Raw genomic sequence first — 20,561 nt, 5'->3', positions numbered from 1 at the left:
CAGAAATATAAGAAGTTAATGGCATGGCTTTATTTTATAATAATGTTTTATTAACAAGGAGTTTTCCAAAGGCCATTCCAGCCAGGGAAGCAGATAGCCTGACTGCAGACCTTCACTTCTTTCTCAGCTCCTCCAGATCTAATCCCTGTCTCACCTCCAGCTCTGTAATAGATCACCCACCTCAGACTCCTCTTCTTTTCTGCCTCCATCTCCAATGGATCACCTAGACCTTCTCTTCTAACCTTCCTCCCCCTACTCATCCCATTGTCTCAGCCCCAAACAAGAGCAGGCACTCCCTGGGAACCCACAGGCTACTCTGGTCAGGGAACCAGGTGGCCTAACTGCAGATTTTCACCTCTCTGTTCGGTCCTCTAAATCCAGTACCCCTGTGTCAGCCCTAAGTCTGTAGCTAACCACCTGCTGTGGAGCTCCCTCCTCTGTCCCCATCTCCAGCAAACCACACAGATCTCCAACCTTTCTAATCATCCTGTTACCCCAGCCACCAAATTCAGCAGACATTCCCTGGGAACCTACCTGCCAAGCCTGCTAGAGAAGCAAGTAGGTCAGCAAAGCAGGTAAGCGAGCTTCAGATCTTCACTCTCCATCCTCTCCTCCAAATCCAATCCCCCAGTCTCATCCCCAGCTCTGTAGGAAACTACCTGTTATGGCCTTTCCTCACTCTGTCCCTATTCCCAGGGGACTAAACTGAACTTGGTGGAACACCCTGCTTTCTTCCCTACTGTGAACTCCTTAACTACCCCCAGCCCATCCCCATTCCTAAATGTCAGCTCCCAATACCTAGAAACATATTTTAACTGGAACTCCCAGTGGCCACACCAAACAGAATCACAGAAGTCCCTACCAGGAAGCACACAGTCACCACACTATCCTGAGAACCACAGAGGGTAACAGAAACCAAGGGACAAAACACCGACTCAACAAAGACAAGACCAGATATCAACACCTATATTTACGGTCATCGCAAACTCAGCTGCTGAGACACCAGCATAAAAACACAGCAACAGCCAGGACAGTATGTCTTTTCTAGAGCCCAGAAATCCTACCTGAGAATTTTAACATAGCTGAAAAACAAAGATCTTAAAACAGGCTTTATGAATATGATAGAGGTTCTTAAAGAGGAATAAGACCCTTAAAGAAATCTATATGAAAATACAATGTAAGGAAATAAAAACCATCCAATACATAAGCATTGAAATAGAATTAATAAAGAAAATCCAAACTGAGAGAAATCTGGAAATGAAAAATTCAAGAACTCAAACAGGAACCTCAGAGAAACCTCACCAACAGAAGACAAGGGCTGGAAGAGAGAGTCTAAGGCATTGAAACCATCATAAAAGAAATGGATACCTTGGTCAAAGAAAGTGTTAAGTCTGAAAAAAATCCTGGTGCAAAACACCCAGGAAATCTGGGACACTACGAAAAGACCAAATCTATGAATAGATTTCAAATCTAGGAATAGAATAAGGGGAAGAAACAGGTCAAAGACACAGACAAAATCATAAAGTTTTCCCAAACTAATGAAAGAGATGACTATCAAGGTACAAGAAGAATACAGAACACCAAATGGACTGGACTAGAAAATTCTCCTTGGCACATAATAATCAAAACACTAGATGTACAGAATAAAAAAAAGAATATTAAAAGCTAAAAGGGAAAAAGATCAAGTAACATGTAACATCAGACCTATTAGAATAATACGTGACTCTAGAAGCCAGGAGATCCCAGACAGATATTCTACAAACTCTTAATAAATAGACCACAGATGACAACCCAGGCTACTATACCCATCAAAACTTTCAGTCTCCAATAGATGGAGAAAATAAGACATTCCATGATAAAACCAAATTTAAGAAATATCTATCTACAAATTCAGTCCTACAAAGTCCTAGAAGGAAAAATCCAATATAAAGAGTTTAACTACACACAGGAAAACACAAGGAATAAGTAATCCCATACCAGAAAATCAAAAGAGGTGAAACACACATATACACACACATCACACAACACCAACAAAATAACAGGAATCAGCAAACATTGCTCATTGATATCTCGCAACATCAATAAAAAGACTGGTGACGGAGGCAGAAACATTCTGTTGCAGTCAAGAAACATCTTAATATCAAGGACAGATATCATCCCAGGGTCAAAGAATGGAAAAAGATATTCCAAGCACATAGACCCAAGAAAGGAAACTAGCATAGCCATTTTACTATCTGACAAAATAGATTTTAAAACTAATCAGAAGAAATAGGGAAAGACACTTCATAGTCATCAGAGGAAATGCCTACCAAGAGGACACTGCAATCCTTAACATCTATGTACCAAACACAACAGCACCCAAGTTTAATTTATAAAAGAAACAATACTATAGCTTAAATCATATGTTGATTCTCACACATTGATAGTGGAAGATTTCAGTACCTCACTCTTTCCAATAAACAGGTCATCCAGACAAAAACTAAACAGAGAAATGGTGGAGGTAAAAATCAAATGGACCTAACATATTTACAAAATATTTCACCCAAAACACAGGATATACCTTCTCAGCACTCATAGAACTTTCTCCAAAATTGACCACATACTTGAACATAATGCAAGTCTCAACAAATAAAAGAAAATTGAAATAACACCCTGCATTCTATCTGACCACCACAGATTTAAGCTGGTTATCAATAACAAAAAGTTTATAAACTTGGGCTAGAGAGATGGCTCAGTGATTAAAAGCATTGGCTGCTCTCCAGAGGGCCTGTGTTCAATTCCCAGCAACCACATGGTGGCTCTCACAACTATCTATAATGAGATCTGGTGCCCTCTTCTAGTTTGCAGGCATACATGCAAACAGAACCCTAAATATATAATACATCTTTTTAAAAAAAATTTTACCAACTTATGGAAAGTAAACAACTCACTACTGAATGAAAAATGAGTCAAGACAGAAATTAAGAAAGGTTTTCTAGAATAAAATGGAAATGAATACACAAAATACTCAAACTTATGGGACAAAATGAAGTCAGTTCTAAGAGGCAAGTTCATAGCACTAAGTGCCTACACACACACACACAAAAATCGATACAAGTAATTTATCAGCACACCTGAAGCTCTAGAGCAAAATTAGAATCAGACACCCACGAGGAGTAGATGGCATGAAATCATCAAACTGAGGGCTGAAATCAACAAAATAGAAATAGAGAACAATACAAATAATCAGTGAAACTTGGTTCTTTGCCAAAAAAAAAAAATCAACAAAATAGGCAAACCTTTACCCAAATTAACGAAAAGGCCAAGAAAGCACATCCAAATTAACAAAATCAGAAACGAAAAGAGGGACTTAACAGCAGATACTCAGGAAATTCAAAGACTCATTGTGATGGTTTGAATAAGTATGGCCCCATAGACTTATGTGTTTAGAGTGCTTGGCCCATAAGGAGTGGCACTATTAGGAGGGGTGGCCTTGTTGAAGGAAATATGGCACTGTGGAGGTGGGTTTTGAGGTCTTCTGTGTTCTAGCTATGCCCAGTGTGAAACTCAGAGTCCTTTTGCTGCCGATGGACCAAGATGTAGAACTGTCATCTCCTCCAGCACCATGTCTGCCTGTATGCCACCAAGTCCCACCATGATGATAATGGACTAAACCTCTGAAAAGGTAAGCCAGCCCAATTAAATGTTTTCCTTTATTAGAGTTGTCATGCTCATGGTGTTCCTTCACAGCAATAGAAACCATGACTAAGATATTCATAAGGGCATACTTTAAAAACCTGTACTCTACCAAATTGGAAAATCTAAAATAAATTATAATTTTCTCAGTAGGTACTACTTACCAAAGTTAAATCAAGAACAGATAAACAATTTAAATAGACCTGTAGCCTTTAGTGAAATAGTAGCAGTCATTAAGTTTCACAAAACAAACAAACAAACAAATAAATAAAGAAGCAAAAAAAAAAAAAGTCCAGGGCCACATGGCTTTAGCAAAGAATTCTACCAGAATTCTTTCAAAGAAGAGTTAATATCAATACTCCTCAAATTACTCCACAGAATAAAAACAGAAGGAACATTCATGAGGCCACAGTTACCCTGATACCAAAACCATATAAAAACTTAGAATTAAAAACCAATTTTTCTTATAAACATAGATGCAAAACTTTTTAATAAAATTCTTTCAAACTGAATCCAAGAACGTGTAAAAAAGATCACCCACCACAATCAAGATTTCATCCTAAAGATGCAGAAATGGCTCAACATAAATTGATCAATTTAATCCACCATATAAACAAATTGAAAGACAAAAACCACATGAACTCATTAGATGCAGTAAAGACCTTTGAAAAAAAATCCAACACCCTTCATGATACAGGTACTGGAGAGATTAGGGATACAAGCAATATACTTCAACATAATGAAGGCAGTTTAAAACAAGCCCATAGCCAACATCAACTTCAATGGAGAGAAACTACAAGTAATTCCACTAAAATCATAAGGGAGACAAAGTTGTTCACTCTCTCCATACCTATTCAATATAATACTTGAAGTATTAGCTAGAGCAAGGGTGTGCAAATTGAAAAGAAGTCAAAGATTCTCTATTTGCAGATGATAACCCTAAAAATTCCACCAGGAAACTCCTACAGCTGAAAAACACTTTCCACAAAGTAGCTGGATAGAAAATTAAATCAGTAGCCCTCCTATATACAAATAGCAATCACAGAACAACACTTTACACAATAGCCTCAAATAATATAAAACACCTGTGGTAACTCTAACCAAGCAAGTGAAAGACTTGTATGATAAAAAGTTTAAGATATTCAAAAGAGAAACTGAAGATATAAGAAGTTGAAAAGATCTACCATGCTCATGGATCAATAGGATTGATATAGTATAAATGGCCATCCTATCAAAAACTATCTACAAATACAATGCAATCCCCAACGCAATCAAGATTCCAACACAATTCCTTCACAGATCTTGAAATGACAGTTTTCAGCCTCATAGAAACACACACACACATACAAACAAAACAACAACAAACCAGGATAGCTAAAACAATCCTGGAAAAAGAGAATTGCTGGTGGTATCATCTCCAACCTCAAATTGTACTGCAGAGCTAGAACAATAAAAACAGCATGATATTAGTAGAAAACAGACACGCTGACCAATGGAACTGAACTGAAGACCCAGACCTAAATCCATACACCTAGAGATACGTGATTTTTGATAAGGAAAACAGAAATGCACACTGGAAAGAAGACAGCCTCTTCCACAAATGACGCTGTTCCACTTGGATGGCTGCATGTAGAGGAATCCAAACAGATCCACACTTAATGCCCCCCACAAAACTCAACAGCAAGTGGATCAAAGACCTCAACCTAAAACCAGATACACCAAACCTGATAGAAGAGAAAATTGAACTCATTGGCACAGGAAAAGACTTTCTGAACAGAAAGAACACTGTTAATACAGGCACTAAGATCAACAATTAATAAGTGGGACCTCTTATTTTCATTTCTTGTATATTTAATTTAACCTAATGTTCTTCAGGTTTATCCATGATGTTGTAAACGATAGTATTGCCTTATTTTTTTCAAGTCAGAATAATAGTAGCCCATTATGTTAAATGTACAAGAAATACTCAAATTTTTCTCACTTTCAATTTTTTCTTTCTGCACATTGAAGTTTCATTACTGTACATTTGCATATTGCTGTATCAAGAGCCACAATGCCTAACTTAGAACTTGGGATTCACTACTGTTGTGATTCTCCCTGGGAACATTATTTAGCACCCATCTCATACTGTAAAGTGTGGGCAGGAACAGTACACCTTGTTAGGCTGGGACTATAGCTTCTTGGTAGAGTACTTTTCTAGTATGCATGAAGTCCTGGGAGCAACCGTCTCTCACACACACACAGTACTCACTTCAAAAATTGGAGTTATGAGGCTCCACAATATGATTATGAAATGGTTAGAACCTTAGAAACATGCCTGGAAGTCAGTAGGAGCTATAGAACTATCTGGTTTGATATTATTATTTGGGAATCTTGAGGTGATGGAGCTTGTAAGCAGTTAGAAAAAGCAATATCAGTTTTTGATCTACATTTGCTGTCGAAACAGTACTTCTGACACCTCAACTAGAATACTCTGGATCCTTCTTCCCTTAAATAAAGGATTTGGTTTTGGTTGTGTGTGTTGTCACCCAATCAGCTTTGAGGATCAGGATGCATTCTTTAAAATCTTGGTTGTTCCCACCATTCCTTCCGATAGAATTATTCTAATGCCTGCAGCATACAAACTTAAGCAAAGTCCACAGAGCTGTTGGTTTTTATATTTGTTACCCATTTTCACATGTATATGAGCATGTGTATACCATGGCACATGGGTGACATTCAGAGGACAATTTTTGGAGGTCTTTCCTCCTCCTCCGTGGGTCTTAGGCTTCAAATTCAGATCAGGCTTGGCAGCAAACATCTTCCTATCCTGAACCCTCTCTTTGCCCTCCTAACACTTCACATCTGTGTGTTTATTAATCTGATTGTTCCACAGGAGAGAAAGTAAGATTCTAGCGGAGGTCTGACCTTAAATTCAAGGTAATCCTCCTGCCTTGGCCTCCCAAGTGCTGGGATTACAAGTGTGAGCCACCATTCCCAGCTTTATAATGCACTTTGAATAGCAGGAACATTTTTGTTGTCTAAAGCCCCCTCTGTCCGGTCTTCTCCATTCGCCAGTAACTATTACCAGCTACTGTATTGTTAAGTGATTATTTCCATACTTTCCTCCTCCCCCAAACTGCTTAGTGACCACAGGAGTCAGACTCATATGGTATTACCTTTCTGGCTTTGAAACTACTATACCTGGCATGCAGTAGCCAGTCAGTTCATGAATAAATGAATGAGCTGGTAAGCAGTCCTTTGGCAAATGGGCAGCAGAGCATGGGTCTCACTGTCAGTTTTGGGGCTCAGCGTGGTAAAGTACAAGGAAGAGGCAGTAGACAGCTAACTTCCTTTTCAGGAGTGGGTTATGTGTAACTGGAGGTTTCTCTCCTGCCCACCAGCTCCCAAATAAACACTCAGAGGCTTATAGTAATTATAATTCTTTTGCCGATGGCTCAGGCTTCTTACTGGCTAGCTCTTACGTATAAACCAACCCATTTCTAATAATCTGTGTATCGTCACTTGCCCCGTGGCTTACTGGTAATGATCTGGTATCTTATTCCTCTAGTGGCTGCTGACGTCTCCCTTCTATCTCCCTGTATTCAGTTTGGCTTTCCTGCCTAGCTATATTCTGCCCTGCCATAGGCCAAAAGAGCTTTATTCATCAACCAATAAAAGCAACACATATTCTCAACACATAGAAGGACACCCACATCGGGTATGTCTGTTGCCTTGATGATGTGATCCATCTTGTAGTCAACTGTGGGAGCAGAATGAGGTTCTAGACCAACTTTTGACAAAGTGGGAGTAATCGAGGAGAGCACTGTTTTCCCTAACATCTTGGCACACGTTTTTTTCTTACACATAATCCAAAAGCTTAAAGCTTGACACACATCATGACACCACGACTGAAATTCTCCGGATTCCTCCTCTTCGAAATAAAGAATTTATTTCTGGTTGCTTTTCCTGCCCTAAGGAAATCAGAATTTCTATGGTTTCTGGCCTTCTTGGGTAATCATGAGACAAACCCACATTCAAGAATCTCCATTTCCAGTGTATTTCAGTGGAGAAATAATACTTGTGTTAAAAAAAAAAATCAAAAAAAAAAACCCAAAAAAACTCAAAGGTTCATCATGTTCATTTTTTTTCTCTGACTTTTTTTTAGCCCTAATAATACGTGAGCTTGCAGCTCCTACAGTGCACCCACTGTGGATCCAGTGTTTCCCAGCGGACGGCAAGCTTTGTGACACACAGATCCTATACAAGGATCTCATTGTACATTCTGATCTCAGGTGCCAGACAAATCAAAGTGGGAACAGCGCCAACAGCTTTATCCTCTTGAAGATCTTGTCCCAGTGGATGGCCAGATATCCCCAATGCGACACCCTTCAGCCAAGACCTTTGCTCTTAGCACCAACTGCAACCACGTGGCAGACTTCCACTTCTGCCCCCAGCTTCTGTAGCTCATCCAGCCAGATCATCTGCTTACATGAAAGCCGATCACTGGGGCCTTTAACCTCCACCAGCTGGAAGAGAAGTTTCCAAACTTATCAACATCTTACTGAAATGGAGAAGGACCCAAACGAACTACAGTCACTTAAAGTGCCACCTGTGTAGATGGGTCGGTCTACACCATGGTACATACTTACAACAAGAGATACGCAGCTGGGAGAGCCTGGGAGAAATTGTTCTGTGGGAACTACACAGTTCTGGAGAATCGGTTCACTTAGTCAGTAGCAACAGAAACGGTTTTAAAGAGTGCACTGGGTTGCTGGTCCCTATTTCAATCCCTCAATCTGTTACATTTGCACTTGAACCAAAGCTTCATATTGTGATGCAGAAAAGTAGGATCTGCCAATCATCCCAAAGGCTTCATTCATACCAATCTCACCCCAACCCAAGACCTCACATGGCATTTGCTTAGGACACACCTATCTGTTCATCACATGTGCGGGTTCCTAGGTCTCAAAGGTCTGCGTAAACTCATTTCACGGAGCTCTACCTCTCAGGAGGATCTTCCCAGGCACTCCTTCAAGTGTTTATTGTAAGATCGAACTGTTCCTTTTTTCCATGTTTTTAAAAGATTGAGGGAGGAGGTGTTCTCAGAGGACAACTTGCAGGGGTTGGTCTGGGGACTTGATTCACGTTGTCAAGGTTGGTAGCAAGTGCCTTTAGCCATCTCGCTGGTCCCTAAAGTGTTTATTATGTATCAGGTGCAGGAAGGCAGGAGTTGGGTCACCTATTGTTCACTGCTAAGTTAGGAGACAGCAATCAAAACAATCCAGTGACGTGCAGAAAATGTGTATATGTGCGCGCACAGCACACGTCTGTTTCCCTGGGGGGGGGGTTGAAACAGGATTCCTCTATATAGGCTTAGCTGCTCTAGAACTCAAAATTTAAGGCTAGCCTTAAATCCACAGAGAGCAGTCTGCTTCCTCCTGAGTGCTGAGGTCCAAACAATATGATTTTGATCCCCAGAGCTCACTAAGAAAGTATAGCATGGTGGTCCACACTCACTATCCTAGTGCCTGGAGTGGGGTAGGGATATGGATCTCTAGGCTATGTGAGGCAGCAGTGCAACTGATGGGCACTGAGTGCTCCAGGAAGATTCAGGATATAGAATACCCATCTTATTCTGGGTACCACAGGGAACCGGCTATCTGCTCCTGAAGGACCCCTGAAAGCAAGCCTCTTCTCCTAAGCCAGGCTTGCCAGTCACAGGCAGCTCACCTCTGACCCAGAAGCTCATATAAATGAGAGTAAGAAGTGGACTTGGACAAGGCGAAGGCCATTCTTTCAAGATAATGGTGCTAGATTCTGCTGATACCAGAAAAAAAGCCAGTGTGGGTAATTTGTTGGTGCTCATGGAGACTGTGTGCCCAAACCTATACAGTTGGCAGACGTGGGAATGGGCGAACATTTCTGTTCTAAAGGAGCCAGGAAGTCAGGTAACCTTTCAAAGACATAAACTAAGGGAGAAACAGAAGCCCAGACTGAAGAATTAAATTCAGTCCTTTACTCAATAGGCTTGGAGTTCTATAGATAATAAACAAAAATATTCTCCTCAGAGACAGCACAAATGGAGTTCAACAGTCACCTGCCCAGCAGAAGTTATTTCAATCCCACAGCAGATAGAGAAGTATCTAAGGAGATCACAAAATAAAAATAAAATGTAAACAGAGCTTCTAGAGCAGAACACAAGAGAACCTCTCCATGGCTTCAGGTTATGGAAGTAATTCTGATATCTGATACCAAAGGCATAGTCCATTACAGAACACCTCAATTTGATCCAAATTTAAAATTTCTGATCATCAAAAGATACTAAGGAAATAAAAAGATAAATCACAGACTAGAATAGGAATCAGAAAAAGGGGGAGAGAAGAAGGGGAAGAAGGGGCAAGTACAGGAGAGACAGTGCAGTGTGTGGTGTGTACGAGACAGAACCAGCCAGCGATGGCAACAGACAGGAACAGGCCCGGGGAATGTGGTTTGTTGTGGACTCCTGCCTGGGTCCACACACTGTATGAAGCCCTGCCTCTCAGCGTCCTGCAGCTGGTGACCTGTTCTAGAAATAGGATGTAGGTACTAGTGGACTATCACCCTCATGGTGGGGCAGCATGGGACTGCCTGTCTCATTGCACTCCAGTTAGGAGTCTCTGAGAAGCCCCACCTCCAGCCTAGTGACCAGGAATGGAATTCAATCCTTCCAACAGCCATGAAGAAAATGCCTAGCACATGGACTCTGACACAGTCACTGATAAAATCACACACGGCCTTCTCTACTGACCTTGTAGTGATGGCTCTGAGAATTCCACACCACCAAGTCAGGGAGGCCCCCTCGGCAGTGACGAAAGTCAGCAGCCAGACGCCTGCACACACCACTGAGAACAGGACCCCCAAGGCAGGAGACAAGATCCTAAACAAAAAAAAAAAAAAAAAAAAAAAAAAAGAAGAAGAGTTACCCACCTTCAGGACCGAGACCCCAAAATGGGCCTGAGTGGCCATCAGAGTACACCAGTACAATTCAACAAACATGGGCCCCAGGAACATCAGAGGTGGCTCTGCCGCACAGACCAGACTCCAGAGTGGCTGGCAAAACCCCAGATAAGCTCTGGCAAAGAGCTCTTCGTGGTCAGTTACCAATCTCTGCCTGGTGTGGACATCCTGTGTATATCTGATGAAGAGGGAGGAGTCCTCGCTCCTTACAGAGGTCAACAGCTACAGGGCACAGAGGTTGCCCTCTTCCCTGTTTAGGCCACAAGTCAGAAAGGACGTGGGAAAGGCATCAAACTGGAGGTTTCTGAATGTCCCCACGTGTCTATCACTGACAGTGACCTCTGCACTTGGGGGACTGAGTATCAACACACACACACACACACACACACACACACACACACACACACACCTCTGTGCATTTTGATGTAATTGCCAAAATGCAGCCAGTACTGTAGTACTGTGGAGGGATGACTGACCAGACTGCAGGCAGAGTACTACCTGAGCTTGCTGAAGGGAAGTGAAGCGGTCCCAGCTGACCAGGGCAGCCACTCTGCCTTGCTGGGCCTGCCATGCCTCTGTCACCAAAGCCCGCAGGCTCGCAGCAGGGGCATTGTGGATCAGCTGCAGTCTGGCTTCCAGGGCCTGCTTCCTGCTCGAGAAGAAGCTGTCTGTGCACAAATCCAGTGGGGATGCCTGTGTGGAAGAGAAAAGAAACCTTCCTAACGTGCCTGAGAAGGACACTCAGACAGGGATGCACAAGTCCTACGGATCTGGAAGTTAGCCAACTGGCTGGCACAGTGTTTTCTTCAGAAGAAATGAGTGAAAATATCAGATACGTGTAATCTTGTAGGTTCTCATCCCGGGTCTTTAGTGATCATTTAAATTGAACTGGTAGAGCTCCAGCTGGTGCGAGTGGACTGCATGTGAGCCCTTCGCTGGGTGCTGCCGGGACAGGCGCTTGGCTGAGGGTGCTGGGTACTCAAAGTTCAAAACGTAATGTTGAAGGGACACTTGGCTTGGGGTTAAAAGCTACCAGTTCCTCTTTAAAAACAAAAGGTCCTTTCCCATGCAATTAGTGCCCCTGCAGGTCGATCCCAAAGTCACCAGGAAACCAGGTTGCTGCTGGCTTCAGACCCTGGTGCCAGGGTGGGCGTGAAGCACAAGCATGTACGTATGCACAGGAGAGGCCCCGGTGGCATGGGTGGTGTTAGCGGGTTACCTGATAGGCGTTTCTGAAGACATCTGGTATCCCGTCCATGAAGATGACATCCCACAGCAGGAGGCCACACAGGGTGCTGAAGGTGGATCCTTCCCCATGAATCCCTACAACAATGTCACACAAGGGGGAAGAAGACTCGTTTTATCTGCTTGTTCAAGAATATCATGATGGCTGGGCATGGTGGCGCACACCTTTAATCCCAGCACTTGGGAGGCAGAGGCAGGCGGCTAGGTCTACATGATGAGTTCCAGGACAGCCAGGGCTACACAAAGAAACCAGTCTCAAAAACCCAAAACAAAAACAAAAAAGGGCTATCATAGTGACCGAATGTGAATTCTTTTTTAGGAAAATAATTGATACATGGTTGATTCTGAAGAACATGCTATTTTCATGCTATTTCTAATTCATTCTTCACACTATACTCCTTGCATACAGAAGCTTCATTGAAGGAGAAAACTTCACAAGACTGGAAAGTCACAAAGCAGCGGCTCTCAATATTGGCGGACAGCTAGAGGGTCAGGCTTTCTTTAACAAAGCAGGTTCCCTCCCTCTAAAGTAGTGGGCAAACTAGGCTGGGTGCAAAATTCACAAGTTGGCTCTGGCTCAGGCCCTTGGCAATCTACAAGAACTGTTTTCCCAACAGGACTGACAATAGGAGGCCAGGCATTTGGGGCACCCTCAGACTCCCCCGTACTCTTTCCATTCACTTGGGCCACTCATCCGTTAAGCCGCTTTGGCCGGATGAGGTTAACTCGGTGTTCCTGATATGCAAGGTTCTCAGAAACTGCCCGCTGGAAAGACCACCTGGTTCCAATGCCGTCCTCGTGCTGAACACACACTCCCTGGGAGACAACCTCAGGGAACGGTTGGGTCCTAGGGTCACCGCAAGTCAGCAGCAGGGTCTGGAGAGCAATGAATGTCTTGGCATAGACTCCAGACCTGTATCTCTCTGAGTCCTGACTCACCTAGCTCCTCTCTCCAAGCCGGGTGTCTGCACAGCCACACACCCCAACCAAGAAAGGCAGCTAGGTGGCCATTTCTCTGCCTTCCTGTCATGTTCACACTGGCAATAAAGCTCATAGAGAGTCAGGGGAGGCGGCAGGGTGAGGTGTTCAGGAGCCTGCCTTCCTGCTCACTGGCTGCACGGGGGAGGGGGAGGGAGATGGAAGGGAGGCGGTGGCTGCATCCAATGGCCATGCTCCTCTACCCTGAGCTCCGGAGCTGTGCTGGGCTGTTCCTGTTCCCCCTCAGTTCCGGCTCCTGACCCTCTGGCCTGTTTCCGCGATACAAAAGGACAGAGGGAACACAGCTTGCTCCAGCTGGCTGAGGCAAGTCCTCCAGCTACGGGGATCCAGGCTCTGACCTGCTGGGAAGAATGCTGGGCCTAACCTCCAGGTTCCTGTCACCCTGTGAATATCACTCGGTCACCGACAGAGGTCAGAATCATTCCCGACCTCGGCTACGCTCCCAGCTCTCACCGCGGTCATTCTTGGTATAATCTTCCTGCGTTATTCAGAAAGAGCTTACCCTGGAGGGTCTGAAGTTACCTCAACACAAATCCCCTCTAGAATGAAGCCCGGTAGGAAATTGGCTCACTGTGGCCACATCTATCTTCTAATATATTAGAGTGTAATGTAAATTTAAAACGTCTTATACAGAAATCCTGAATGTTCTGGAAAAAGACCTGCCTACTGCTTCTCAGGCTCCTGGATTAATTGGAAGCATTTTTCCGTGTTTCATTCATAACTGATTTTCCTCTAGCCACTAAACGAGGCAGTTTACATGTCTCCTGCGACATCATCTAGGGCCTGGAATTTCCATCCTGTTCTTTGATTTCTAAGCCTTTCGGGCTCGCTGGATTGTCCAGTCTTCAGCACTTCTTCCCTAGAGCATGGCCCCTCCCTGTGAGCGGGAGAGATGAGGTGAGTCATGTCGACCCCTCCCTGTGAGCAGAAGAGATGAGGAGGGTCATGCCAACTCTCAGCAGGAAGAAACACCATGCCGTAAACCCTGTCTGCACAGCCCAGCTCACCAAGACCCACACACCACCACCTCCTCATGGTATTGGAGCCGTTTCTCACTAGTAACCCTACAGCATGGGCACAGGGAGAGGTCTACCTGAATATGGGGACAGAACTTGGGTATCTCCAGGAGAGGGCCACGACAGTCACACAGCACGGGCCATGAGTGAATGTGTGGGATCTGCTGCGATTCAGGGGGAGAGAATTCGATGGAAGAGGCTGAGCAGGTTTGTGGAGCCAGCAGACACTTGTCCACCTTCCCACAGCACTGGGATCAGCATCGTCCCTGACAAACTATTTCATAAAAAGAAAAAATAGCCAGGTGCGGAGACACACGCCTTTCATCCCATTGCTCAGTCTGATCTACATAGTGAGTTCTAGGCCGGCCAGGGATACACAGGGGCAGCATGTCTCAAAAAAATAAAAGAAGATAGAGCAAGCCCTGGGGACCATCCAAGCGAACTGGCCCACCTTGTTCCTTGTCTGACACCAGGCATGGAGCTTGCTCTGGAATTCTTCCTCTGGGATCGGCTAGTGCTGTCTACTTATTACATCTCACAACGTGATCTGGGATGGACATTTGATTTTGTTCCACTAGAAGGAAAGTGTTCAGGCCTCCACTTTTCTCTGAGCTGTAGCTAACGCATCACTCACAGGGCACTCACTGAGACCAGTTGTGAAGGAAGACTAAAAGGGGGAGAGAAGCAGGTGTTGGCAAATATACTCAAGGAACTGCCAACTGACAAAGAAATTAGTCGATGATGCTTTCCCAGCTACAGGGCAAGACTTTTAGAAAAACTAGAAGGTGCCAGAACATTACCGGTAAGTCACAGCTTCATGGCAATACATAGATTATTAGAAATGGGTTAATTTAAGATACAAGAGCTAGCTAGGAATATGCCTGAGCCATTGACCAAAGAGTGTTGTAATTAATACGGTTTCTGTGTGATTATTCAGGTCTGGGCAGCTGGGAAAGAAAAGCGCAACTTCCATCTACATATCTCTAGGAAAAAGTAGGAAAGTGGCTACATCCTGAATATTTTTACACAGGAGAGAAACAACTCAGAATGTTTCTGCCATAAAGAAATGGTAAACACTTGAGTTGGTAGATATGTTTATTTCAGTATTCTACACTGTATGTATGTATGGTATATGTGCGATTTTTTTTTCTGTTAGACTTGTTTATTCAAGTATCCGAAAACACTCTTTCCACTTCCTCCCCTCCTCCCAATACCCTCCTGCTCGCCCCCTCCCTCCAGGTCCAGGAAGGTGAGCATCCAAATAAATCAGTTTTAAAAATTAAGTTTTAAAAGCAGCATGGTAGATTTAAAAGAAAAAAATGCTTGCAGTGATGTTAGGGATAAAATCTTTGGATGTATAATATATAAAATTACCTAATTACTTGACTTGCATTACACGATTCCCTGGCAAGAGAACAGCCAGAGCAGCTGCCATTCGGGGACTGCACATTCGGCCCTGTGCCCATGTGGGTCCCACCATGACACGTGTGGTCTCACTACCCACCCAATTGCTGGGAGGCACCATGGTTGTCAGTGGGCCCTGCTAGAGCCTCCTATACACCAACCCCTCAACCACCCGACTGCCCATCGCAGAAGGCCCTGGAATAACCAAGTCAGGAACTTGGAGGGGCAACCAGCATGTTTTACACTCATACATGTGTTTTTCTCAAACGGTCATTTTCAGTTCCCAAATACGGAACTTATCCGTCAAATGTAAACACCCTCCACTCACCCCACTGGGCACATAAACACATTCACTAGGGCGAAGTGCCACCCCTCAAGGGGCAGACCTACTGTTTGGATGTGTCACATCCTGAAATACCCCAGTACCCTAAGGGCAGCATAGCAGGATAGGTGGAAGGGCAACCACAGGTCAGGTCGCCTCACTCTCCAGTGAGGAAGCAGAAGGAGGAGAGACTGTGAGAGCAAGTGCAGCCACAGGACTCAGGGTCCAGGCTGTTGTGGTAGGTGTGCAGCTTCTGCCGTGGTCATCACATTTATGAAATCTCAATTCTATGTTGGTTAACATGGTACCGTAGTTTCCCACTGGACATTCGTATCCAATGAGCAGACTAGCATAGCCCTTCAGCATCCTCTTCCTACCCTGCAGCGGCTCCTAGCTCTGAGACCTGTGCTCTGAGAAGCTAGAATTCCTTTCCTGTAGGCTGTAAGCATTTCAGAAGGTGGCCTATGAAGGAAACCCACAAAAATCCCAAACACCTGCGGCAACCCTGACCCTTGGTCCCACTGAATTTCTAGTTTAAAGTATTGGATCAGCAGCTCAAGGAAGGAAGTCTCACAGATGCACAAGGATTGTCTGCCTTCTGCTGGACCACACCTCCGACAAGTATTCGCACACCGCCCTCCAGGAAAAAGGGAATGGGAGCATCTGGAGGGCTGCAGAGAGGAGGGGCTCAGAGAGAAGCACTGCTGTGTTCTCTCCCTGACTTCGCCTCCACTAATGGTGCTACAGATTCACTTGGAGGTCTCTCTGCCAAAGGCGGGGGCGGGGGGTGGGGGAGGAAGAGCCCCAGTCTCTGAAAGTGAAGATGGAACAAGGTCCCAGTGTGACACAGGGCCTCCCTCAGGTCTGGTGTGGAGCTTATTTCAGAAGGAACTCAAAATCGCTGCTCTTCCTCATGACCTCTGAGTGTGTCTTTCCGGCTCCTCACACCGGGGACCTCACTGTGTGTCTACTAACCTCAACCGTCCGCACTGGCCCCAGGCCTCAAGGACAGTGTCACCGCCAGACAGTCTCTTTCAGGGCAATCCTTTGTTCTTTCTCGTCATTTCTACCCACTACCAGCCTCTGGTAGCAGAAACAGCCTCCTTATTCCAACCACCCTACCGGAGCACCGACCTCAGAGCCAGCGGAGAGCCACACTGTCAAAACAGCAAGGGGACCCACAACAACAACAGCATTGCTTTCCACACACCTCTGCCCAGCTATGGCTTCTACTGAGGTCACAGAGGAGAGCAACCCACTACAATGCACCCTACAACACTCTTTCCACTGCTGCCTGGCCGCCTCGCTGGGCCGTAGGAAACACTGCTCGGCTTACCCTGGTCAAAGCCACTGCGCCTGTAGTAATCCAGGGCCAGCTCCTCCACAGAGCATAGGACTGTGGTGGGGTTGGTGGCATCTCCAGTCTCGAGGACAAACACAGACTTGCCCATTCCATGCTGAGGGCACAGCCTGCCTGTGATGGTCACCTAGAATGATGGCAAAAAGCATTCATCAAAGTCGGGCATGGGTGCATACCTTTAGTCCCAGCAATCAGGAGGCAGAAGCAGGTGGGTTTCTGAGAGTTTGAGGTTAGCCTGGTCTACACAGTGAGTCCCAGGACAGCCCAGCCTACATAGTGAGACTTTGTCTCAAAAACAAAACCAAACACACCTTGATTAGCCTTGCTTCAGTGGAAACCCCTGAAAACCTGCCTGCAACATCCTAAGGATGTGTGACCCACCCCGGAACACTCAGAAGGATGGTGCTGTCCCAGCCTTTGACGAGCACCTAAAAGGCCCCGAGAACCAGGCAAAGCGGTAGACACTGAAGTTCTTACTCAGCAGTTCTGTCACCCAGCTCTGGTGTGGCCATATGGGGTCGCCCAGAGGTATCAGAGAGGAGAGCATATAATTGCACTGATATTTCATCTGCATTTTAATAAATAAAGCTTGCCTGAAGATGAGAGAGTAAACAGCCACACCGGTCAGCCTTACAGGCCAGGCAGTGGTGACACACACCTTTAATCCCAGTAGCCACACTAGTTTGCCATAGAAACTGGGCGGTAGTGGTGCACACCTTTAAACCCAGAACTAGAGAGGAGTATAAAACGGGAGGAGCCAGCTCTCAGTGAGTCTCATTCTGAGATTCCTGGAGACAGGATCGCCATTTTGGACTGAGGTAGAGGCAAGAGTCAGTGGCTGGCTGTTTTGCTTTTCTGACTTTCAGGTTGAACCCCAATATCTGTCTCTGGGTTTTTATTAACTGTGCTACATGTAATGAAATGGATACAAAGGTGATATCACCACTCCAGATGAGAATCAGGACATTCTGAGTTCAAGAGGAAGAATGTACTGAAAGGATTCCCAGGGGCTTCCATGCAGAAGAATCTAAGTAAATATGTTTAAATCGAGGACACCCAAAGGGGCACTGGGGATGGGGCCAGGGCTTAACTAAAAATAAGCAAAATCCACCCAAAGGACACCTACGTGCTTAACGTCTTCTACAGCAATTTCTGGCAGCTGGCTGAGGAGGTGCTTGTACTTTTTGCCGCTTGGAGACTCTCGCAGGCGCACAGCTCGCTGGTAGAGTGACAGTCGGTGTCCTGTCCTCACTTCTGGATCTGCCAGGCCTTCGCTGATGCACCTGATTGCCTAGCAATTAACAGGTCACATGTCAGGCTCCCCAAAGTCCTGAAGGCAGCAGCTGTTGATTTAGTTTGAGGAGAAACCTCACAACTAATTATGCCATTTTAGCAAATGGGCAAACAGTGCTTGGAGAAATGCAAGCTGTCTCCTTAGCTCACTCTGGTGGCTTTAACCATGACCCTGACCAAAGTCATTTGGTCAGTCACGTGACCAAAGCAGAACCACCTGGAAGGAGCGAACACATTCTAGGGAGACACTTGTGCCCTTCCCTTCCTCTGTCTACTGAGACAGTAGGCGCCAAGAAACTGACATTTCCCCATGGATCTCATGGTGGAAGAAGATGCTGGGGTCCTGGGGGCCAGCCAGAAAAGGGGCTTATCTCTGGAAACAAGATGGTACACCTGGTTCTGACAACTGTCAGGCCAACCCTGCAGGAGAGACTGGAGCTGGGAGCAGGACAGTCCACCCTGGGCAGGCCACACCTGGCCCAGAGCTGGGTGGCTCTGCAGCCTCTTGTCCACTACTTGTTTCCCTCTGTGTACACATTTAGTTTTACTGTAACGAAGCAACATGAACAGTTTTAACCTTGAAAACTGAGCATCACCTTTGTCTGCCCAGTGGGAAAATATTTAAAATAAACAAAATTACAGTGGGGGTGGTGGGGTGGAGCTGGAGAGCTGGCTCAATAAGGGTACCGGCGGCTGTTTTTCCAAAGGACCCAGTTTCAATTGCCAGCATTTACATGGTGGGGCACAACTGTCTGCAATTCCAGTTCCAGGGAATCTGATGCCCTCTTCTGGCCCTCACTGGCACTGCATGCATGTAGTGCACAGGCACACATGCAGAGAAAACACCCATAGTCAATTTCAAATAAAATTACACAGGTTCTGGTGAATTCTCACAAAGAGTGCCAGGGCCCCAGTCATCATTCGGAGAGAATTTAAAGATCTCACCTCAGGGGCTGGAGAATAGTTAGCGTACTCACTGCTTTTTCAGAGAACCCAGCTAGTTTAGGTTCCTAGCACCCACATGGTGGTTTAAAGCCATGCTTAACTCAGTTAACTCCCTGAGCACCAGGCACTCACATGGTGCACATATAAACAAGGAGCCAAAACACTCATATAAAATAAATCTAAGAAAGAATTTTTAGGTCATTTTAAACAGCATCGTCCATTGAACGTCACATACAAGCTATAAGAGAGAGCGTGTTGTCAAAACGGCCTCTTAATCCACCCAGCACCCCAAACTCACTCTCTGCTGAGCCTCTACACACTTTCCCCCTTTTTATTAAACAAGAAAAAATAGAAACATGTTGGGAAATACTAACTGCCCATATTCATACAGAGACACAGTGTAGTCTCTGAGCCCAACAGACAGAAAAAGGCGGGAGAAGCTAGGAATCTAAGTGATACTACAAAGGGCCAAGCACCCCCAGACGCAGGCAAGGCAAAGAGAGCAGGTGCTTCCCACCGGGCCCTCTGGTGTGAACTGCACAAGATTTTTTTTGTTGAGATAAGAAATGACAAGGATTAACTTAGAACAGAAGAGTGGAGATTCTTTTTTGCTTATGTGATATTTTCCTAAGTTGTGAGCTCAGCATTAAGAAAAGAAATCCCCCAAACAGGACAACTGAGCGGAGGCAGGAGCAGTTATTATTCTTGGTGGCTACAAAAATAAAAGGAAAAAAAGGTAAGGGTTAGACTCCATCAGTGTTAATCATCTTGTTCACCCTCCTCCCTCCTCCCCTGCACTATCATTCAGGAATTCGGGCAAACATCACCTCGGATGACCTCACCAAGTCTCTGCACCTGCAGAGAACGGTCAGTAAACCTGGTAAGGAAAGCCTCTGGTTCTTCATGCTCCTCTCTGAGGCCAGACTCTGCATGTAAGTGGGTGATTTGTCAGAGCCTCTCTGAGTTTCCACTTGATTTCAGTGGTCTCTGACATCAGATCGCCACCCTCACTTGACGAAATTCTCTGGAGAGAACTTTCTTTCTCATCCAAATAAAAACCTGCACCTTCAGATTCTGTCTCTTCTTGTCTCCTCAGTACCATTCCACCCCTCTCCACATGGACGGGTCAACAACGGTTGTTACCTGACGGTCTGGGATTTGGACAATCAAGTCTGACCTCTTCTGAAAGGATGGCTGGCAAAGTTTGTTTTACTCTGAACACTTCCTCTCCCAGTTATTCATCAAGTCTATTTCATGCACTTCAATATGTTCAACTGCTTCTTGCTGTCCCTTTTCTGGGGTCTCGATGGCACCGTCATGATCA

General features: G+C 45.0%; 1 protein-coding gene across 1 annotated transcript in view; it reads right to left on the bottom strand.

Moving 5' to 3' along the window:
• Positions 1-7,081: 7,081 nt before the first annotated feature.
• The window catches only part of Fan1 (FANCD2 and FANCI associated nuclease 1), a 33,473-nt gene continuing 19,993 nt past the window's right edge, over positions 7,082-20,561 (bottom strand). Inside the window, exons 9-14 of the mRNA XM_087901542.1 lie at positions 18,126-18,290; positions 16,976-17,126; positions 11,873-11,976; positions 11,152-11,346; positions 10,445-10,573; positions 7,082-8,183 (exon numbers count right to left, since the gene is read on the bottom strand). Of these exons, the coding sequence (XP_087757668.1) occupies positions 8,046-8,183; positions 10,445-10,573; positions 11,152-11,346; positions 11,873-11,976; positions 16,976-17,126; positions 18,126-18,290 (882 nt within the window). The 3' untranslated portion in view covers positions 7,082-8,045. The remainder of the gene's footprint in view (positions 8,184-10,444; positions 10,574-11,151; positions 11,347-11,872; positions 11,977-16,975; positions 17,127-18,125; positions 18,291-20,561) is intronic.

Source organism: Myodes glareolus, chromosome 24, assembly GCF_982192425.1.
Source record: "Myodes glareolus chromosome 24, mMyoGla1.1, whole genome shotgun sequence".
NCBI classification, from domain to species: domain Eukaryota; kingdom Metazoa; phylum Chordata; class Mammalia; order Rodentia; family Cricetidae; genus Myodes; species Myodes glareolus.
The sequence above is the reverse complement of the archived record's forward strand: the minus strand, read 5'-3'. Positions and strand labels throughout refer to the sequence as shown.